At 36.4% G+C, this 24,396-nt stretch overlaps 1 protein-coding gene across 2 annotated transcripts in view; it reads left to right on the top strand.

The window, feature by feature from the left end:
• ENTREP2 (endosomal transmembrane epsin interactor 2) overlaps positions 1 to 24,396 on the top strand; it is a 148,500-nt gene that overhangs the window by 73,011 nt on the left and 51,093 nt on the right. For both annotated transcript variants that reach the window (XM_054215179.1, XM_054215178.1), the window contains exons 3-4: positions 13,280 to 13,390; positions 23,232 to 23,363. In XM_054215179.1, coding sequence (XP_054071154.1) covers positions 13,280 to 13,390; positions 23,232 to 23,363 — 243 coding nt within the window. The remainder of the gene's footprint in view (positions 1 to 13,279; positions 13,391 to 23,231; positions 23,364 to 24,396) is intronic.

The raw sequence follows: 24,396 nt of genomic DNA on the forward strand, positions 1-24,396 counted from the left end.
ACTCATGTGACTTCAGTTTTGTTTGTGCAACAGATGGAAGGAAATGCACCGTTATCCAAAGAGAATCTAATTATCCTGTGTTTGTTGAAGAAAAATACTTTGATTTCAGTGGGATTTGTTTGCTGGGTGAACCACAGTTTAGAACCTGAGTTAGACATGCCTGTGATCAAGTGTTTGGGTTTCCTTATTGCAGCTGCTCTAAAATCTTACACAATCTTAAGGATTCAGTTCTACCTCAGATATATGAGTTGAAGGTCTTGGAAATTTTAAAGTTCGTGTATTGATGGATCTCCATCAAATTATTCTTGTGAGTCTTCCACAGAGAGGTGTGTGCAATTTTTCTTTAAATAGCCACAACTATAATGAGGTTACATTAGAATCTAATTTGGAAACCCTGCTGTGCACACTGAATCCCTGCCTCACAAACTGCCTGATCCTGAGAACGCTCAGGTACTGTTGCTAGAATTTAGCAGTCATGGCTTGCTAACCTTGCTTACCTGACAGAAGCTCCTTCCTTAATGACAAAAGTAAAAGTATTCTGGTGTGATAGCTTTCAGAGATACCACACAATTGTTCATTAATGAGAATAATTGCGTATAAGTAGTTAATTGCTATTAATATGTTGGGAAAGACAGATGCACAATATCTGTGTATCTGACCTTTACAACCTGCTTCTCTCTAATTATGCCCTGCCAGGAAGGGCTGCTTGCGTAGCCTTTTGATGCCTGTCCTTGTCAGCAGGACAACATGAGCTTTTATTTCCTCAGGGTATTCTGCTACAGATGTTATGGAAGGTTAATTTATATGGGGTAGCATTTCACTGACACTTCCTTGGAGGTGAATCCTCCCAGCAATGTGACACTTGCTAAAAGTAGTACCTCGTTTACATGGAGGACCCTATTACTGCAGTTACTATGGAAGTATAAATTCAGTCTTATGTACATTTGTTTTAAAGTTACTAGACTTACACTTTGAAAAAATATTTAAATTTCTAATTACTGATTTGTCTGACTGTTCTGTTTAAATACAGATTGGGTTTTTTGTATACAGAACTCATTTAGAAAAATGTCTTCTTTCCTAACCTAACCATGTTCTGCCATTGTCATGGAACATTTTTGAGAAATAGTATTTTATTAGGTAACTTCTAAAAGTTTCAATTTTTACTTCCTCAGAGATTATTTTAGAAGGCAAATTAAACTGGTATGGCTGAGGCAGTTGGAAGCTTTAAATCTGGCTTATGTGGTCAAAATTTTATTCAGAAAGCATTTATGTTTGAAGTGTTTATGATCACGCTGGATATAAACTCTGCTTTTTCTACCTGACTGTAGAGCTGCAGCAGTAATTTTTGAAGCATTTCAAATTGACAACATTTTGAGTGGCATTAAAATAGGTTAGTGCTGTTTGCTTTCTTTCTCTTTCAAAATAATGTTGTAAGTAAGATTTCATATGCATGGATTTTCTTATTTAGGGAAGCACTGATGTATAAATGGAAATGTTACTGACAAAAATTAGACAATATAAGCTACTGTATAAAACAATTTTTTTGTCAAAAGGACTTCTGTTGACTGCCTGTACATATGGTAAAGATTATCTGATTAACTTTGTTGCAGTAGGAACTGCAGATCTCTGAAAGATTGAGTGCTTATTTTCATGTAGCAAACTTTGTATGAGGTTCTGTGTGTACCAGCTGATACACAGCTTGAAATAGATTATAGACAAAATTTAAACTTGTTCTCTGCTATGAAAATAATTACCAGCAAACTTTGCTTTATTAAAATTGCTGTTGGAAGTGTGTTGGATTACTTGAGTAGTTCAAGAGACAGCTTGAATTTTATCTGCAAGAAAGTAAAGCTTCTCTTCTTGTTCCTCTTGTATAGCAGTAGCCTGTAGGCCAGTGATGTTAAGATGCGTATAAAATGCACTGTTCAAATGAGTGAATATGAGAAAGTAGTATGTCATATTGTCTATTTTAAGTTTTAAATATATTTAATAGCATAGTGTGTTTGGAAGAGATTGACACAGTCAGACACCTTATAGCCCCAGGTTTCTAGCAGGCACACAAAACCTATTCCTTTCAGGAGCCTTTGGTGCAAAGGTGTTGAAAGCAAATGGTAAGACTTTTAGTATGAATTTGCATCAAGGTAACGCCTTTGCCTGATGCGTGTTCATCCTCACATGGCAAATGGACGCTAGAGCAGGGCAGAGAGTGTAAGGCTCCCTTTTGAAAGGGATCCAGGTGACTCCAAAATCCTTTTACTTTTTGCTTTGCCAGAATTTCTTCAGCTGTTGCTGCGGTCAAACACCTCAGCAAAGAAGGGAAAAATAGAAGCAAATATGCCTGAAAACCTGCAAGTTAACTTCTGTTGCTGCTCACTGGCGTGGGGGAGAAAAGGGAGGGCAAGAGAGGAATGGGCTATTATTAGGGCATGAAAAGGGTTTTAAGTCTTTTAGATACCAAAATTAATTACTGCAGATCTAGATCTCGAAGTGTTTGCTGCCCTGCTAAGAATGGTAGGGAGATGACATAACCAGCAGAGTAACTAATAAAATTATCTACTTGGACTAAGCTTTTCATTTTCAAATAGGACTGAAAGTTATCTGGTGCTTCATTCTCAAATTATAGCTCAAGTATTCCATGAACTGTAAGAGTCTGTATAGTAGCTTTTGTTTATGCTTCAGGGGAAAAATGCTTTGGTTACCAAGCTTCCTAGAATTACTCTTTGTTCCTTTTAATGCACTTCAGAAGGGTGTAGCTGTTAAAAGTGTTAATTAGAATCAAAATAGCAGAAAATGAATAGATGCTGAAGTATCTAGTTTTGACAAATTTCTACTTAGTTAACGTTTCTGAGCTGAGAGCATGAGGGCTTTATTACTAAACCAGTCCCCCGTTACACTAAAAAATATTGAAATAAACTGTAAATTGATACTGCTATAATATGGCATTACAGAAATAACAAACACACATTGTTTTATGTAGAATACGACAATGCTGAACTCACTGCCATGTTGCAGTCCTTTAATGTGATCGCACTTGAGGAAGTAATCTGTAGGGCTGTCAGAATTTCCACCTATGCAAACTGCCTTTACTGACAGGGAATTTCTTGAAGTTATTGAATGAAATACTCTTATTATGAGATATTAGAGGAGATTTGATTTGGTAGAAGTAGATCTTTCCCTTTATCTGTCTCTCTGTACCCCTGTATACAGAGCATTTTGGATTCCAGTGTCCTTGAAAAGCCTGGGAAAGCACTACCAAATCCCTAACTTTATTATTATGATTGTTATTTCCTCCTGTTATGATACAGGAGGGAAACTAAAGTAGTACTTCTGGTCTTTAAATTCATGTTGTTCTTTGTGATGCAAATCCTACTGGAAACACACAGTGCCCCTTTCTGTTGTGCACTCTGCTCTTGTCAACAGCTTTCAGATAATTAGTTTGAAGATACGACTCGCTGACTCTTGGTCAAAGCTGATTGCTAGAGAGTACAGTAGGAGAGAGGCATAATGGTTTCTTCTAAATTAAAACCAATAGCATTTATTATAAACTCAAGTAGCATAATTTTTGAAGTTCTAGTTAGGTTTTTCTACAGAATTTTTTTTATAAAGAAATATAGAAATGAAGATGCAACCAAGCAACTAGTAATAAGTTAATTAAATTACAAGATCTATTTGAATGAAAGCAAGTTAATAGAACGGTAACACGGTCAATAAGATCACATACACCAAGTTTACTTTTAGAAGTTTTCATCTGAAATATTTAGCTTTGAAATTAGAAATAGTTGCGTGTATTTAATATTTATGCCGAGGTTTCAGTTTCCTCTTAAAAAGTTAAATAGCCTCATTAGACCTAGTCAAAATAAATTTTATCTGGAGGAAATGTAATTTAATTTAATAATGATTGGAATTGAATGGGTTTATATATTTTAGGATAAAACAGAATATAATTTATGATTCTTAACATAAAAGCATTAAAATCTTTAAACTGATGCTGTGCCACACAGCAGGGAATATTTCTGCCTATTTAACATAGAATGTTGCTTTAAACCTAGAGAAAATATTTTTATTCAAACCTTTATTTTGATGTGGGCAAAGGACAGGGAATGCTGAATTAAACAGATCTGAAATGCCAGCACTTTCATTATCAGTCTCTTCTTGGCAGAAATAATTTTGAAAGTGATGTAACTGGATCATGTAACAATCTCTATTACGAGGCAAATAATGGGAAGCTAAATTTTGTTGTTTCTTGTGCACTTGCAAACTGTTAGTTAACAGTGTTGGTTTGATTGCCATTTCTGTGTAGTAAGTTTTTAAAATGGGCTAATTTTAAAATTATGTGTGTTATCTATTTAATTCTATCATGTGTAATTAAATGAAGTTTGACTTTTATCTTCTGATGTTTTTGTGTTGTATACTTTATAGCTGAATAAATTGCAAGAGTAGAAGGGATCAATAAATTAATGTACTATGACCTCTGGAAATAACAGCCCAAACAACCTTGATCATGAACTTTCTTTGGAGTTGTGACATATAATCCAAAATATTTTTAAAAATATTTTAAAAAATGCAATCTGGTGTTGCCTTTGTGGTGAACACTCCAGCATGCTTATAGATACAGTATTCCAACGGTTAATAAATCTTACCAAAAATTAGTATCTTAGTCTAAATTTGTCTAGTTTTGGCTTTCCACTATTACTAGCTGCTTATGCTTCTTTTTACTTAGTTGAAGAGCTGCACTTTGGTTTTGTTCGTGGTAGGACATTGTGTTCGCCAGGGGTTTGAGGTAGAGCTGGCCAGCTTTCTATTATAGTCAGCTGGGTAGAGAAGCTCAATATGCTTTTAAAGCCAGTTTTTCTTGGAATATAAACTATAATAGTTACCTTTGACAACGGAATGAGAGAAGAGAGGATAGAAATTTTTAAAGGGTTTTTATATGAATCTTCTCAGAACCCAGGTAGCTTTGAGGGGAATCTTTGCTAGCTTGCCTTCCTTAATAATTTTCTAAGTGGCAGCACACCACCCTCTGTCAGGTTCCTAACACAGTTTCCCCTGTGCAATGTGCAACCTGGCTGGTACTGCCTGCTCTGCCCGCTCCTCCAGCTCTGCTCCATGCGGACCCTCTGGTCCACCTCTTGCAGTCCCAGTGATCTTCCTGCCTTCAGTAGGCCCAGGTGCTCCGTTAAGACCAAGCTCTTCTGGGAGAGACTCCAGTTAACACAGGTGCTTCTTAATGCACACAGCACCACGCTGAGCAGAAGAAAGAGACACTGCCCATCAGGTCTTTTAGTCTATGGACTGTGTGATTTTAAGAGATTTTTATTTTTTTTTATCTTAGATTTCTGATTACAGAGCAGTCAAAATTTGCGTGTATTTGTTCTGAACTCTTTTTTTCCTGAATGAATGATTGAGAATACAGAAAACAATTGTATCAGATACACTGAAATATAAAAATACCAATTAGATCATTAAGAAAAAAAAATAAGAGTAATAATTTAAAATACTTTAATAATAACAACAACAACATGTCATTACTACTACTTGATTTAATGAGAAGTAATCCTGTATTCTTAGGGTTATATGTTGGTAAACTGAGTTTCTGCAAAGCTTGTAAGAGAGTATATACACAGACTATTATCTGTTACTCACTATAACAGATCTTAAAACTTCATCGTACTTACTATTAGGGAAGTGATTATTTAGGGGAATAGGTAAGAAGAAATGTTAGTCTGAAATAAGGTAAGATATGAATGTGCAGTGCTTTGGCTATCCACATAAGTTTCCCGTGAGCACGCTATTAGACATAAAAATGTTATTTATCCCTTGGTGAAATGAGATGAGCTGCTTGTCTGGATTGTGGGGAAAGAGAATGCACGTGTGTTTATTGTGGAGAAGCTAACTTCACAGAAAAGTCAGAAACCTTCATCCTAATTTCAGTATCTGTCTGATCCAACAGGTAACTTGTGTCTGTTCCCCAGATAATCTTGCATTAACTTAATACAGGCACAATTGCTGATCTCACCACTTCATAATGCCTGGTGCTCATAAATTTTTCAGTTTTGCTTCTGGTTGTGTCCTTCTGCATCTCTGCCAGGGAAGCTAGAAATTCTGTAGAATAAATGATAATGAATGTTACTATGTGTAGACCACGTAATCCAAAGCTTTGTGAACAAAATACCTTGCTGCAAGTTTTTAATCTACTTATACAGTAGTTTACAGCAACAAGCACATTTGCCTCTGGCTATTCTGGCTGCTTCACAAACTATAAATGTGTCTATTAAAATGTATATATTTTAAACTACGTTAAATATATGCATACATATTTAATGTGGTTGGAAAAAGTCTGTGGTATCTAATGTCAGACTACAGTGTCTCAAAAAAACTTGCTTTCCACAAAATATTTCAATAATGTTTAAAAAAAAAAAGTTCATTCAAGGATGACCTTATGACCTTTCAGAGAAATACAGGACAGGAAAAAATACATAAATGCAGTATTACAGGTGCAGAGGATTCTGCAAACTTGCCAAGCAAAATGAACATGTCAATTCCTGATTTTTCTCAAAGTACTCTACACAGTAGTGTTGAGTAATATGTTTCTTCAACACAGAAGGTAACATTTTCTAAGTGTTAGTGTCTTGACTATCAAACCACTGAAAAACATGAGTGGAAGTAGTGATTGAAACGCCAGCAATGAAAAGAAAATCCTGTTTTGTATATATCTCCAAAATGGAAGTGTGAGGAATGAAGTAAAAGCTTTCTTCTAGAAATGTGGTTTCATATGGTCTTACCTGATACAATATTTACATCACTTTTGGAGGACTTTAATTACTTTGCATATAAAGACTTCTTTCTCCTTGTAGTAGCAAGTCATTCTTCAAACCCTGTTTAATGCATGCTCTTCCTTTTTACTGTGCTCCTGATTTATTCATGTGCAGTAGTTATTTTGCTTTACACATTTGCCTGTTTTCTTCCATATAGCAGGCATAAAGGTATGTGCACCCCCTTGGTATCAGGTACAGAAAATGTAGGGATGCTATGTATTTGATATAATTGCTTATGGCTAAAGTTTTCAGTGAGTCAGCTTTCACGCAGTGGTGTTTGATGTGAGGTTGTGTTGTATTTTGACATTCAGTTCAAAGTGAAAGTGCAAACTACTCCTGGGAAGATGGCTCATTCTGGGATGGCTTATTTATCCTTGAAACTTTTTCTTCAAATGCTTTAAGGGGCTTTGTAACAGAAAAATGCTCTTTATGTGCTTTAGTCAGCAAAACAAAGGGGTGTTTGCCCGTAAGAAGTGGTACAGTAATATTCAATATGTTGCCGAAAGAAACTTTTGAAGCTCACTAAACTCAAGCTCACAAGGCTGGACCTGCAGAAATCTGAAGCAGCTCTTCACTTACGTATTCTGGTATATAAATTCTTGATTCATGCTCTTTGCAAATAATATGGTCACATGCATGAAGGTACTTGAGAAGTTATATGGCCTCAAAGTTCTCACTTCACATCTATGAAAAAGGCATTTGGTTGAAGTAGCTTGCTTGAGGCAAAAGAGCTGGTCATCAGCAGAGCCAGACTTGGGAGGCGGACATACTACCCTGCGGAATCTTTGTTCCTTTGGCTTTGCTTCCTTCCAGTGTTGCTTAGTACGTGAGTGTTGCTATATCAGAAATATATGTGCTAGTATCCTGTGTATGACTTATTGCTAGTGGCGTAAATGCTACAGAGGAGGTCTTAAAAGTTGAATTATGATAAATGCTCTATGATGGAGAAATCCAGTACTTAGCATTCAGTAATACACATGAAATGCTAGGTGTTATTAGGAAAGAAATACAGAACAAGCCATAATATATTGTTACGTCTGTCACAGTTTAAACCCACATGTTGGATGTTGAATGTCGTTCCAATTACCTCATTGGAAAAGTGTAAGAGAAAGGTGGCAGGAATAGCGATAGGTATGATGACTCTCTGTCTTGAATAAGACAGATCCAATTTTACAAAAGGCATTTCTGGCCTGAAAAAGGTCAATAGGGCGTAACTATTCTAATTTCTCTTAGCAAAAGGTGTGACCAAGTGAAATGGCAAGCTTTAGAACAAAGCAAGTATTTTTGTGACAGCTCATAATGACATTATGGAACCTGTAGTAAGGAAGCTAGTTTAACCATTTTTTATCTGAACTTCATGTCTACCGTTTTGAAGCATCACTTCAGGCACTGGTTATCAGGAAAACATTACTCCACCTGCATGGGAGTTAGCACTTCCAAAGTGCACACTAACTTGTTGCATCCCTAGCTGAAAGATTTAGAGGTGCTCCTCTCTCCCTATAGGCATCAGTTAATTTTGGACATGCGAAATCCTGGTGTGCGGCCACTGGGTAGGTACCTGCGCAGTCTTAACTGTGCTGGGTCGCAATGTGTATCAGTATTGTTACTGACAAAAGTCTTCATCCTTGACACCCACAGAAAATTGTCATTTGAGAATACCGTTCAGATTTTTATATAGCACAATCTTTACAGAGAGCTGTGGGGATTAGGCTTCTGTTGGTGGAATTGTCCAGTGTTTGACTTCACTTGGAGGGCTCTGATGATCATCTCTGGGTAATATGTGGTAATAGAGGAGGATAGTATTTAGAATTATCCAGAAAGTGAATATTAATAACATGGAAAAGAAATCAGAGTTACTTACCAGTAAGAATTCAGGAAGAGTTTTCTGTATGTATTCACCCTCCACCTCCATTCTTTTGCAGTTTGGACTTTGTTTTCTTGCTTGAAAGGAAACAATATAGCATGGTCTTTGTACAGACACAGAACAAAAAGAAGGGCTGGTTAATGAACTGGAATATAGGTATTCATTAGGCACAAAATGTTTGGCCTTGAAAGGTTGTAATGCATGATTACGTACTGTATGAGTATGTGAATGTCATATATTGGTCATAATCTTAGAGTTTTTTGAGAATTTCACTCCTTCAGTCTTATTATGTATTATAATGTCAGATGCATAGTCCATGCAGACACAGTCCACATAGACACAGAATGACTGGAAGGCAAAGTTTCCCTGTTCTTTGTTTCAAAAGTAATTCACCTTTGAATTAACGAGATGTTAGTTCTACTGAAGAACATAAGTCTTCTGCGATCCTGCATGTCTTTTCCTTTTATTTATGCTTTGTTCAGTGATCTGATCAGTGAGATGAAGGCCTGTGTAGATACTTGGCCTGGCAAAGAAGTCTCTAGAGGTGATCCCTGTATGAAATAACCCAATATGCTTAATTTCTTTATCTCAAAAAGCAATGTACCTATCTCAGACATGAATCTTTGTCTAGATAGTAAATCTTACTTTTGCCTGTGGGCAAAACACAATGGAATCATTTCAAACCATTTGCAATACTCTAGAAAAAATATGCATTAAAGCATAAATATGTGGAATGTGTATATAAATATATTATTCAAAGAAACATTAATAGAATTTTGATAATCTTTTTTTCTTTCACTATATTAATCCTAATACTTTACGTTCCTTTTAATGCTTACGAGTTAAGACAAAAGGGCTGGAGATTAAGCAGTTGTGTTAGTTGAGTCTGAATGTGTTGTGGGCAGAGCGAACAGCAGGACTTTGTGTATCTGGCATCTCTCTTCTGTCTTCGTTGTTGTTGCAGCTGAAGGAATTAAATAAGCCAGTGCATTTGTTTTACTTAGTAAAAAGATAAGCTTCATAAATATTGGTGACTGGCAATCTGGTTAGTCCTTGAAGGCATATTACTCCATTTCTGTTTTATGTCAATCTGAAAATTCTTATTTTGCAATTCTTCATCAGCATTGGCTGCATTATGGTTGATAATTTCCTGTGTTCTGTAACCTAAACACTTCTATGATCACTCAGTAGAAGGAGGAAATGAGAGATATTTGGTGCTGTCTTGTTTTTGTTTCAAACTGTGTCATTTTACTAAAAAGTCTTACTACTAAAATTCATATCTGGAGAAAACACCGAAGAATCTTATAGTTGATTCTTATTCTTTTGAAGGATGATATTCAGTACTGTTTCTCTGAGCATCATTTCTGCTTTAATCTAATGTTATTCTATTTGAAAATTTCAGTCATGCAAATGAAAGGCAGATTGTTCTTGCCTGCGAGGGAGCGTAGAGGGGGAGCCTCGTGTGGCTCTGCCCTTCCCTTGGTTCCTGGCATGGCTCTTCAGATCTGCCATAGCAGGGGACCACTGCAGCCTTTTTTACATTGCTGCGTTCTGCCAGCTTTCTGAAGGAATAAAGAGTTATCAGTTGAGAAAATGCTTGAATTGTAAATTTATTTTTGACTCTTCTCCAAAGTTTTGGGAAGTCCAGCAGGGAAAGATGCCTATATCAAATGTCTAGGTGTGGTCCTAAGACTGTGAACAAAATCATAGTGAATTTCCCAGGGCACTGTTTAGACAAAGCAACATCATAGTTTAGCTGAACACAAAATCACAAATTATCCTTCATTAATTGGTCTACTTATAAATTAATTATTCAGTCTGGTGTAGACAACATTTTTGTTTATGACTGATAAGGAAAATGGGAACTCTGTAAAAGTTTAGTAAGAAAACAATAGTATGAAACTAGACTGTTTCCAAAATCAAATGGTGAAAATAGCACATACCCTTCTGAAGAGGATTTTTCATCAATAAATTTCAAACCACTCTGCAAAAAGGTTTTGTGTTCACATTCCCGTTTTACTGGTAGTCTGGCTGTATGTGTAAATCTGTAACTAAATAAAGCCAGAAAACTTTGATGGAGAAGGAGTCTGGCAGAACCTGGAGACTTTGTTAGCATGACCCAGTCCCTAAACTTTCATTGAGGTTTTGATTCATGATCAGGCAGAATAAGATAAGGAAAGATAAGGTTGTTCCTTTGTCTTTTCAACTACAGCTGGTTTTGATGCTATGGTAGGAATTTCAAAGACCAGCTCTAGCTGTATTAAACTCAACTGTTTAAATTCCACGACATAGACTTAAAATTCACCAGCTTTTTTTGTAGTCTTGGATGAGGCTTTTTAACTTCTGTTATGTGATGATCAAGCAGCCTATGAAGTCCTTTATTTTAGCTGAAATCTGAGATTCACATAATCTCATATATTCGTAGAAGATGAGACTTCTGTAAAGAAACAATGATGATTAAATAGAAACTGGTAAGATTGCTTGCTGTTGCAATGTATTCCTACAGTCAAGTGTCCTTCACCCCTGTCTTTCGGGAGTACAGCAAAGATACTCTATTAGGCTCTGCCCACGGTCTCCCTTTGCATTGGAAATTTTTTTCTCCTTTTGGTGAGGAGCTGCCGTGAAGGCTTGATCTTAAAATAGTTTTAAAGACAGAAGTTATGAGAAGGCCAGGAGAACCTATTTCATGTGATCTGAACCTCAAAATTATTGAAAAAAACAAATTAAAGACGCAGTCTAAGGTCATGAAGAGAATTAAGCTAGTTTATTATTCCAGGTGCAAGATGACATCTCAAATTGTGAGTTGTTATATCATTTTAAATCATTGCCTCAGAGCACAGCTAATTAGTTTTGTAGAATTAGTTTAGGACTATGGTAACATTTAATTAGGAAGTCCTATTAGCATTTCGTCTTTTGAGTGCTTTGTATAGAATATCAGCTTTGACTTCTCCAATTAATTCTGCTAACTCCATGTCATAATAAATCAATTGGCTTCGCTTTTTGCTTATGTACTAATTCTTAGTGGCTCTAAAGCTTTTGGAGCTTAGTGGTATTAATGCATCTTCCTGCATTCTAGAAATATTTTATCTTGTTTATATGCTGTAGCTAGAAAGGTAAAGAACACAATACTGTAGTTTTAAAGCAGCATTAAGTTGTCATAGCCCTTCAGTGTCTGACGCTTGCCTTTGGTCACTGGGTTAACTGCCTCTCACACTCTTTCCCAGTAGTTTCCTACTGCTCCTGCAAGTACCTCACACTGAGCTCTCAGAGCAAACATTCAGTAGCTCACTTTCTGAGGAAACTTTTAATGTGGAAATTAGACATACTTAATTTCATGAATAATGTATATCTAACTTCATCTACAGTGCTTCATAGTGCAGTGCTGGTTCTCCATCATAATCCACAGTGACCACTCCTTCAAAGGGTTGCAGATAAGTTTCTTTTTCCTGCTGTACTTGTGCCAATGTTAGAAAAGACATATTTGTGATAAAAAACATTAAGCACACTAAACATCTTTATTTTTTTATATGTGTTAATCGATGTTTTTACGCCTCTACACAATATAGGAGTGTTAAAATAGTTGAAATCTTATTTTCTTTCAAAATATGCAATGGAGGTATAATTTAACCCTTAGATGTATCAATTGGGAATTTTTCTGTCAAGTAAGGCTTAGGCTGGTGAAAAGGGAAACTATTCAAATTCTTGTTTTTCATTGGAAAAACACTAAAAAAGATCCAACCATTTTGGTTTTAAGGTTGCCCAAAATATTTATAGCATATGCATTGACGGAAGATAACATCTTGTGAGAACAGTGACCTGAAAGATTGTAAACTCTGGGCATGCGTATGGAAAAAGATGCAACAGAATTTCTTCTAATTTCACATAACTCAATAGGAGTATGAGCGTTACATGGCACATATATGTTAAGATGGCCACATATTAAGCACGTGTTTATTCTTGGCCTCCTATTGCTTGTGTCTTTCTATTTCCCTACATATTCAGATTTCTGTCTGCCCACAGTGGGCCAAGTTTTTTTATGTTTAAAGCAATAAAATGATAGTTAAGCTAATGCAATCAAGTTAATGGCTGTTTTGACATGTTTTGAAAAGAGGCAAAAGGAGTAATTAATATAATGGGTAGTTGATATGGAGGAAGCTGCTTAAATTATAATTGTTGTTTAAAAACCAAGTAGTTATATGTATCCAGAATTTTATTCCCCAACTTGTACAAACTCGTGATACATGATATTCACAAATACTTTTCCTCTTTAAGATACCCATACCCTCATGAAAAGGGATTTAAATTGTTGTAAGACTACTAAGAGCGTGTGATGAAAATAGGAGATAAATGGATGATTTTGAAATGGCTGGAGAAAAATAGGTGATAGTCAAGTCTAGTTTTGATATAGCTTTCTCTTACAGCGTGAGACTCAGGATGTTGTCAGGTTAAAGAATACTCTACTTTCTTCTTTAAAATGTGTAAAATGTTACCATCCATGTAATCGCATGTCAGGCTGGAACTTCTTGAACATCTAAACGATATTTTTTTCTTGTTTGCCTCTTGCAGTGAATAATAATAGGCTGTTTGGGTTTTTTTCCAGATAACCTTTTTCATGCTGCTGTCTGCAGTGTGCGTAATGCTGAACTTGGCTGGTTCCATTCTCTCTTGTCAGAACGCTCAGCTGGTGAAGTCCCTGGAAGGATGTCAGTTGGTGAGTAATGAAAAACAAATCTCTTAGGGCAGTGGATTTTATTTTTCATTTGTTTGGGCTTTATACACATATTCCTTCAATTTTCAAAACTGTGTGTATTTAGTAGAGCTATCTATAGGCCTTACAACTTGAAAAAGCATGTTGGGAAAAGATTGAGAACTAAAGTACTCGTGTTTCTGGTGTTTTGTTACCTCAAAACGTAAGTTGTAATATTAGAAAGACTTGCTTCTTAGTGTTGTGGTACAAATGACCCTTAAACAGAATTGGTGGAATACAAGCCACATCAAAGCAGTGCAGTCATCGCCATTTGATGTCAGCAGTATCAGGATTTTATCCAATAGCCAGTGTATTTCACAGATGCACTGATTTGGTATGTGTATGTTTTATTTGCCAACCTAAATTAGTTCTTTTTTTAATTTCTAAAGCAAATATATGTTACTTATGTTAAATAAAATACAGAATATACAGAATAATAAAAATTATCACAATGTAGCATGCTCTAAATGATTAAAAGGTATCAGTATACCTTAAGTCTTTATGTTTTTATCTCAGGAAAAAAGTACGTATACACTGAATGTATATGTAATGTACATACATTGTATGTATTTTCTGACTTAAACTTACGAAGATGTCTAAACTCATGTCTAAAATTTCTGATTTAAAGAATAAAACCATGATCCCCCCATAAATTCAGGAAACAAATGACATTAAATTGTAAGACTGACAAATGGACTGGAGAACATTTATGGATATGCATCAGTGTTCTTTTTAGTATAATCTGTCTGTCAGTAGACCAGTCAAACTGTTTAAATTGTATGAGTTTATGAATCATAGGATTTATGAAGCAGTAGGAATATGTGCACAAATGCACCCCAAGGCATCGATTTGAATGATAAAGAGAAAAGACATTTTCCTCTCTAATGCCAGCCGAAGACTCCACAAAATGCTTGTGCACCTCTTCTATCCAGCCATTGTTTTCCTCCTTTGTTCTAAGGTTTTCGTCCAGTAGAACCCTTCAGGCTTCTGTTTGCACACAATATATTTAATAAAACTAAGTTAAAATAATATAAAACGTTTTGGCAAATATTTTGAAAGGCACATGAAATGTACACAACAGGAAACCATTCGGCTGTGACCTGTCACATGCCTTCACCTTGTTTAGTCAGCTTTTAAGCCTGTGTTCTGTTTTCCTGTCACCCCTCCTGTTTGAGGGGGTGTCTGCAGACCTATCAGTTAGGTATTCTGCAAAGCTTTCTACAGTGCCTGCGATTTCCGGGTGTGACTGGGGTAAAGGCTTTATAGAACCAGGTGGATGCAGCCAGATAGCTGACTCAGTGGAAAACCAGCAGTGACCCAAAGACAGGAAGGGGGAAGATTTTCCCTATCAAATATTTGATCTGGGAAACTCCTGATAAAGTTCCTGGCTCTCAATTTGATGGGGAGTTGGGGTTGTGCTGCAGAGCTGGAAAAATCAACTGGTGGAACTGTGGCGGTGTGCTCTTCCCTTTGGAGTGCTATTGGAAAATAGCTTTTTTGTTGTGGGGTTTGTTGTTCTTTTTCATGGAAAAAAAGAAGTATCAGAGGTATTTTTTGTGGAAGATCTTTGGAATGAGTCTTACTTAATTTGTTTTGAGGTCTTTGCTTTGATATTAGGACTATTTAGAAGTTACTTTAAGGGACTACATTTATATCAGAACTTCCCATGAAGACTTACAAAAATGGCTTTGTATCTGCATGGAAGAAAGAATAAATAATCTCTCGAATGCTTTCCTAACTGTATAATGCAACGAAATAACTATATTATGTGACCTATCTGCTAGAATTTTCAAACACGATATTTTGACCTGGAGCATTGTTGTGATGAATATTTTAGGCTTGTGTCTAGACATAATGCTCTGCTGGTTGATACGTTGTGTTCCATATTCTCAAGCAATGCCATCTTGCCACTTCTGTCATGTAGGACAGTAACAACGCCCTAAAGGAAAAAAAAAAGGAAGGAACATTGGAATTTTGGAAACATGAATTTACCTCTTCCTCATTCAATAGCTCCTTGTTTGATTTGTCAGCAAAATCACCTACAATTTATGTACTGTTTGATACATAAATTATTTCAGAACCAACATGTTCTTAACTCTATGTACTGTTGTTGACATTTAATTGACTATAGTGATAAATGGAAAAAAATGTGTGTGTATGTACATCTGGCTGAGGGGAGCCATTTGTACTTGTGTGTGCAGTCTTTCACCTCTGACTCAGTAGTAACCAGTGTCATTACTGACACGGTTTGGACAGATGTCCAGTACGCTGCGGGAATAGAATTTAAACAGCAGACCCTGTCCCAGACGGAGAGGAATGCATGTAGCAAGAACAGTACCATCGGTGCTGTGGTGGCTTAGTGCACACATGGCTTTTGCTGCTTATGTACGTCTGCTTTTCTAGTTCCTTTGAGGCAGCCATTAGCAAACAGAGCTACTCAGCAAAGCCCACTGAAAAATCCCTAAGCCTACAATTCAGTTGCTTACTCCAAGTACTGATGTCGGGGACTCTGTAGGTGCTTGTTGGAGTCTACATTTAAACACATTGACAGGATTTATCATTTAATAATACCACCCAGCCATATGTGATCTCCGTTCCGGGATGTATTGTGATAATCTGTCTGTGTTAGGATTCCTCATAGGCCTTTGCACCAAGCAGAAAGATTCAGACTAATGAAAGGAAATCTTTTAATTTATCCTAATACAAGCTATAATAGAGGTGTAGGACAAAAGGAAGAAAATCAAGTTAATGAGAATCAACCAAGTGGCATTGTAGGGACAGAAAGTTGAAATAAGCAAAGTTCTGCTCAGTTACCACATTCACAGACAATGAAAGGATTGGCTTCAGCCACTGCTTAGATGTTCACTACCGAGAAAAAGACTGAAGTCAACAGAAAGTCTTTTCAGTCTTTTAAATGTTCTCTTCAGTGACCTCTCTTGTGGTCATGAACTCCACGTCTCCTCTTCAATTTTTGTTAGAATCACCACCTCTAATAGGAAAACTACTGCTGCCGAAGTAAGCAGTGACTGAGCTGTGCAGCTGAATTCTCAGATCATTGGTGAAAATTTAAAGGAATAAATTTGTTTCGGTTAAGGTGAAATTTAGAAGAAAAAAAAAAAAGCTGGTTCAGGAAGAATTGCTTTTTTCTTTCTTTTCTTTTTTTGTTCTGTTTTTTTCTTTCTCCAGCCTATTGAAAAGAAAGAAAAAAGTGTTTCAGTTCTTTGGGATGTTTTCCACTTGGAAGTTTAATGTTTAATTTAACGTTTAATACCCTGGATTCAGTGATTTTCATGGGATCACATTTGATCTGAACTTTAAAGTAGCCTTGGGTTCTTTACCTGTGTATTTGCCCCCCTTCTTCCCTCCTTTGTCTGGCCTGCTCTAGTCTTGTTCTAATCACCAGCGAGGGACGGGCGTGGTATCAAAGAAGTGCTTTCAGTGGGCAGGCAGAGGGTTCGCAGGTGGAAGCATGCATGTCTTTGGGTGGTATTTTGAGGATAACAGGTTTGGTGGGTGGCCACGTAGGACCTGCCTGAGGAGGTGCTTTCCCCATTTCATCTCTTGTGGCAGAATTCAAAGGAAACCTTTGCTTGTTTCTCCAGGTTAATGGAAGGTTGTCACTTAAGCAAGAATCTTGCAAATAGTGTTTTGCATTTTTTCCAAAGCCAGGGTACTTGGCTAGTGAATTAGAAGGCAACAGTTACGGTTCGTTTGTACTTCTCTGAGCTTTTCATTCCTGCTGCAGATGGAATGTGCAAATTTTCCTCTGCCCTAGTGAGATGCTGACCTGGCAAAAGAAGATAAAACAAATGTTCAAACTGATAGTTTAAACTTTCAGAGCATGATGAAAAATACTATGTAGCTTTGCCATAATGTGTTGTACTAGATGAGGGCAATTTAATTTCATTGTGACTGTTTATCATATCATAATTGCTTTAAAAAAATACAGTTTCTTCTGCCCAGACCTTGCTTTTTAGATTTTTCCTTACTCAAAATCACATTTCAATCAGATTGGGGGCTTGGATGTGAACACATTAAATTGCCATGTTGAAGTGCTTGTATCTCTGAAATTCTAGAGTTCTGTTCTTGTAGGCCATCACTGGGAGAGATGCACTATAGTGGACAATACTGCTTTGTGATTAAGCACAGGCTTTGACTCAGAAGTTGATAATGTATTACATTGAACATGTTTAATTATTTTGTTGCTGGTTTTCATTCAAAAGGGAAAAATATCAGTTTCTTAACAGCTTGTTCTAAACTTGTATTTCCTGTCAATTCCTTAGATGGCTCACTTCAGAGTTGCAGATCTGTGCAGTCCTGCACTGTGTGCCTGGGTGTACATTATCAGAGAGCTCCAAATCCTTTGATTGCCTTCTAGGATACAAATTTACTTTATGGTGATGCAGCTCTAGGAGTCAAAATCCAGCTTTTGTAGATGTGCAGTTTGAGAAGTAGTTAACATCCAATGTAACTGTACCAGACGAAAAGATACTAGTAAATTTCCAAGCACAGTACAGTATAAAAGTCAAATTCAAAATAAACTCTTATTTGCTTGTAGTATTTCCGTCAAACTCACGCTGAATGCATGATTTTAAAAGTGATAATAGTATCTACTGTATTGTGGAGTTTAAGTTCAGAAGCATTTCACATGTGGAGGAGTAGTTTGAAGAAAAAGAATGAGACAAGGGTCCTATTTTCCCTTAAACACTGGGGATTTATTGTAGATTCCGTAGTATATATTTTTGTGTGAATATGTAAAATGTGCTCACCATATGTTAGCATTTTGAATGTGTAATAGTGTTTATGCTCTTTATCCTGCAGCTTAGCAACATATAACACTGAGGAACAAAAAAATACCAGTAGCTTTAATGGCTTGTTATGAAAATTTAATTGGAATTTTTTCCCCCGTGATTAGCTGTAGATCCTGCAGCCAAAACCTCAAGATAGTGTTTTAAGTCAGTGAGAGTAGGATGTGTGCAGAGCAGTTACACACTCAAGCTGTTCATTAATGTGTGTATGAGAAACAACATTTCTGCCATATGAATTTCTTTTTCAAAAAAATTAATCTCTGAAAATTGTGCTTAGCATATGTGGGTAGAGAAATTTGTATATTTTAATTTATATTCTACTACTGCAAAAGACAATTTTGTTAGTGATGTTTTATTTCTTAGTTTTTGTTCACTTATTCATTTAAAAATAAATGCTCTAGTTTTAATCAAATTTACAGCTGCTTATTATTCAGAAAAGTAGTGGTAGTGTCTGTCTCTGCATAGAAAGATTACTTATAATTTATTTTTCAGTTGTACAGCTGAAATCAGCCTGTGGTTGTAGTAATGTATAAAGGAAGACTCCTTTTTCCCTGCGTTATGTTTGGCTGGAAATGACAAAGTAAGGAAAAGCAAAGGAAGGTGCAGGTTCCCGTAGAGATGAGTGGCATTGCTCAGTTCCAGAACTGACATTTCTTTGTATTCGTTTTGTGCTGTAGCTACATTCAATTCTGTGCATATTGAAAAAAGTTTTTAAAATTCTAGGAAAATATACGTACTTATTTTTGTTCTTATTCACTTGGTTTTTTTTTCTCTTGATATTTCCCTACCACTGAACTTTAGTCCTTACTGAATCCTCCTGCTCTTTCTTTTTGCATAAGCTGCTATAATTGACTGAAGTTCCTTCCCATCAACATGCCGGTGAGGTTTTCTTGCACTTCACTGCCTTGTTTTCAGCTTTTGAACTTTTATATTCTGTTTTGAAGTTTTTTCCTGCTGTTTTTATGTTCCCTATAAAAAACCCTGGAGGTTGATTCAGAAGAAAAAGTAAATCTATTACAACTGTCACTAGATGTTTTACATTTGTAATAAGGAAAGGGTAGAATGCAAAGTAACACTGTTACTTCATCCCTATCTTATCCTTTTTGGTGAGAATGTGTGTGTACTCAGCAGTCACTTCTTTTTTAAGCCACCTTTAAAGACTAGACGGAATTTGATGAATTGATACGGATGAAAAAAGTCTGGTATGTGCACATTTTTGTTACTTTATTGTAAAATAGGGGGCTTTGTGTGTGTGTATTTATGTCTATTTTTAGTAAGTCAGAATTCTCTCTGTTCTTTGCTGTTGTGGGATCCTTTACTTTTTTGATCATTTGCTACATAAAACTCAGATTTTAATGTTTTTTTTATCACTTTTGAAGTAACAGTACTGCTTTTTGGCAAGACGAAATAAACTTAAAAGACAGTTTATGCATATAGGCAGCTCAGGCCGATGTTTGAGATCTTAAATATGGTTTGGATGAGGGTGCACTGTGCAACTGTCATAAATATGAAAGTACACAAGCTATACTGTGATTGCTGATTGCGCGTGCTAGCATGAGGAAGAACCACAAAGTGGAATGCAAATATATACAGGATGGTGGAGAGTATGTGCAGGGGTTGGAGTGAATGATGCTTTACTCTTGAGCGCTGCCAACCAGAAAGAGATTTAAACACAGCCGAGATAGGAGAAGGAAGACAGTTCTGGAGGTGCTGCTGGTGTAAGCGTGTCTGAGGCTGGCAGCACCAGCCCTGCAGCTGGAAGGAGTGATCCCAGCTCCTCCCTGTACCAGTGTAGCTCTGTTGTTTTGTGCTGCTCTCTGTATTTATGAAGCCACGCAGCGAGTGGCATTTGAGGGCTGATCTCAACTAAAAATAAACCACTCTCACACAAGAAAAGAGAAGTTATTTTTGCCAACGTTTAGGTGACAGGGTGGCTGCATGAATCCTTGATCCTGTCTGCAAAAGTGTGAGATGGCAGTAGGGCAGTGATGAGCACGAGGGCTCTGAGCTTCTTCCAGCTGCTGCTGTTGAAAGCACAGATGTGATGACATGCTCAGCCTTTTGTACTGCTCCGTTACACAAACACAAATGAGCAAAGATGTCACTTCACAAACATCTGAAGGAAAAGGTGCACAATAGGGCATACTGTTAAAAGCTCTGAACAAATGTATGTCTAAGATGAAAATAGAGTTTTGTTTTGCAGTCTGGTTGCAAATCTTAGGTGGTTTTGAATATGCTATGATTTTTAAGATGTCCTTATGTTTTGCAGGAACTTTCGTGTAAGCAATTATCTTTTGACTATTTTTACAAACTGAAATAAAGGGAGAGTTACTGGGCTGTACAAAGTCCATGGAACATTCTTCAGAATGAATTGAGAATCTCTCATACATAGGGAGTCTTGACCAAGAAAGTATTTCTCTTTTCATCCTTATTTCCGTGACCACCTGTTCATTATGTGAGATAAAAGTAGGCTTGGGATCTGTATTTTGTATTAGAAATGTCAAATACATCCCATTGTGAGTCAGTGACAATCTTTCATTAAACAAGGCAGCATAAATCAGAGAATGAACGATCTTGCAGTAGATAGCTTTGTCTGAAGTCCACTTTCCTCATTATAAAAACATTTTAGCAGCTGAAGACTATTGATTTGCTGTGTGCCTGGTGCTGGTATAGCAGGTGTGCTGTAGCATTCTGGCCGCTGAATTTGACACAGCTCTAAATTCAAAGTGTAAGTTTTGAACTTCCTCTGTAGCGTTTATCTAACAATTGATACCATTTGTGACATTCCCAGAGAGATTTGGGAGCAAGACCCTCCCCAGGGGCATTCAGTGCTTTGTATTCTCCATTGATTTGAAGAGCTGAGGTTATCTGATCATAAACCATGTCATGGGGTTTTGCTCAGATCTTTCAGTTTTTAAAAGAGAGCATTAAAAGATTACAAGAATTGAAAAAAACCACTGTCTGGAATTGTTAAAGCAGCCTTGTGAATTAAATTGTATGCTAATTAGAAATAAATAACACAACTATTCTAAAGGTGCTCAAGCTATATTTTTTTTTCTTTATTTCTTTTACAGAGTCTGTGGGTTAGGGTATGACCAGTCTTTGTGAGTTGCCATAGACATTTATTTCCAGTGCTGCCTTTGAGTATATGGGAAATGGTATAATTTACATACCCAGATTTTTTAAAAGCCTTTTAATAAATTTTACTGGCTAGAGGGCAATCTGGAGTCTCAGGAGTTGAAGCCCACTGAGGTAGCATCCTGCCCTGAGCATGCCTTCATCACTGTCTCTGGCAAGCATTTATTCATCTGCATCTCATCTCATAAAGTTTATTATGTTTTTTAATGGATTCTTATTTCGGCTTTTGCAACTGCTGTTCTGGTCACCAGCACATAAGCAGAGAGTACTAGATATGCCTGATAGTGGTGACACTAAAAAATACATTTACTTAAATATGTAGCTATTAAGATTATATGAACAATTTAAACATATTTCAAGGTCTTAAGCCGTAAGAAAATATTCTGTTGAAATGATTATATGTATAAGGCTGTGTGAGATCATTCTACAAGGAATGCTCTCTCTGCCTTTGCTCAAGAAATTGACAACATCCTAGGGATAATTTGAATTAAAAATAGTAAATGCATTAGGAATTTTTTTGTGGATTTGTGTCTGGATTTTATTATTTTTTTTGTCAAAGAGTAAGTAGCATGATGATTTGGATCTCTCACCACCCAGCCACGGTGTTTCCATCTTTACATGGAGGAATACAGGACGGATTGAGTATGCCTGAGTGGTACATTTAATCTTTTATTCTTTACACGAGGAGCCATGGAAGTTTCTCATGAGTATCATTCTTACTACTGGTTATTGGAGTATAAAAACTTGGGATCTGGTATTTTTAAACTCATAGTTCAAGGAACTCCCATGTGATACTAATTACTTTTCTCAATACTAACCCAGACTGAATTGCAGCTAGTGACCTGGAGAAGTAAGGTGTTGTATCCCATTGTTAGTCCTTTAAATAACCTGCAACAATGGGAATGGAGAGAGAGCATAGAAATACCCGGTTGAGAAAATCTAAAGCAATGACAGTTCATATTAACAGGCTAGGTAAAAACATGTACGGAATTCAATTTTTGTCGTTAAAAAGTCTTTGGAAGGAAGAAGAATAATAAACATTGCTATGGTTTTTGGGTTTGGGTGGGTGTTTTTTTGCGTTTGGGTTTTTTTGTGTTTGTTTTTTTTTTTTTTTTAATGAGGAAGGCAGAATCAGTATAATGAATATTTTCATTGAGCTCCATGGGGTTATTTTAGAATCACTCGTAACTATCTTTGCATTTTGAGAATGATCAAGGTTCAGTATTCTTAGCAAGGCATACTTTACTGCAAGTCGTTGAAGAATAGAATGCATAGTGCTTTTTAAAATGTAAAAACATCGAATGCTTATTGTATTAAAGACAAACTGAACATAGGAAAATAGGGCGCAAACCTTTTCCAAAGTAAAAATATGAGATGACATGTACCCCTTACTTCCTTCATTTTTTCTTCATGCTATATTCTCTTTTCTCAAGTATATGTCATAGTTTCTTTTGTAATTATTTTTCCATATATCTGTAATGATAAGTTACATTTGTGATCATGGCTGCTTCATGTATTTTCTGACTTTTTTCTGTTATTTTTTTTGTCTTTCCCTATTGGGTATACTTTGCGGTTTTGGTTGAGTTACTCTGGTTTCCTCTGCTCCCTGTAAAGCAAATTGTTTCAAAAAGAGGCATAAAAAGTAACACTCTGGTATTGTATCTTCTTTCTGTATTTTACCTGATTTTATAGCTTATATTAGCCAACAGAAGGAATTCCGCTTCAGGAGATTCTGCATGGAGATTTTCATTTTGCATTTAGTAGTCATTACTGTCACAATAAATGTAAATATAATTTTTGGGAAGTATATTTATGTTGATTTATATTTTCTCTGACCTTTTTTTTTTTCCCCTCCACAGATTAAATTTGACAGTGATGGTGTCTGTGTTTGCTGTGAAATGCAGCATCAAACATCAGGCTGCAGTAACTTGGGAGAAACGTTGAAACTGAACCCCCTGCAGGAGTGTAATGTTGTGAGGCTGACCCTAAAGGTGCGTTATGAGAAGAATTAACAGTTATTTCAGTTTTCAGTCGTGAGTACTTAGCAAGACAGAAGTGTGTGAGGAAAGGAGGAGTGGCTGGTGTTCTCTGTGTTCGTACACTCTTACATGCAAAAATAAATTATCTTCAGAATTTAGTGCATCTATGCATGAAAATGGTTTTATGTTACTGACTATCTGTATTTGTATAGGTAACTATTTTATTACAGATTATTTAAGAAGTTACAACTGGTTATGACTGATGCTGGTAGGTATAAGAACAGGTATCTTTCATGTTGCTGTTCACGAAAGCTAGAATCAAAGGTGGTGGTTGGTGTTGTTTAGTCATATTATGGTAGACTGCAAAGCAACACAACGTATTAGCAGAATGGTCAAGTATGTACTGCTAACAGAGAAGCAGTAGAAATTGGAGGTAGAAATTAAAACAATTTGATATGGCCCCAAAGGTAAGAGCTCTGCCTTGGGTTTTAATGAGGATGATAAAGGAGACTATGGAAGCAAAAACCTACTGGGTAGCAGGAATTCGGTAAGTGGAAAAGGCCCAACTTAATGTTGCTAGTCAAAAAAAATAAACTGCTACTTGGAATGCTGCTTTCAGGACTGTATTCGGTGGTGCAGTTTCAGTGAAATGTGTTAGAAGGCGTCAATGCAGGAAAACTTCTCAAAAAACATTCTTCAAAGTATGACAGATGCAAAAACGTGAACCTGTCGTACTGAAGAAGCTGACTTGCTGATCCTATAAAAATAAAGACTGAGGAAGCATATGGTTGCTTGCTGTAAATATGTTAGTAGAGTAAACTTTAATGAGAGAGAAAAGAACTGTTTATCTTTGAGGACATTCTCAGCATATGAAGTGAGTAGAAGTGACATATGCTGGAAATCAGGGTAAGGTTTTTAACCAGTACAGCAGTAAGAATAGATGCACAAAATACAATTTCTTTTAAAACTTAACTCAGTCATTCCTAAGAGGAATTGATGACGTATCTGCTTGCACTAGCAGGGGACTGATTTAAACACAGGAGTT

Source organism: Rissa tridactyla, chromosome 9 (genome assembly GCF_028500815.1).
Source record: "Rissa tridactyla isolate bRisTri1 chromosome 9, bRisTri1.patW.cur.20221130, whole genome shotgun sequence".
Classification (NCBI taxonomy): Eukaryota; Metazoa; Chordata; class Aves; order Charadriiformes; family Laridae; genus Rissa; species Rissa tridactyla.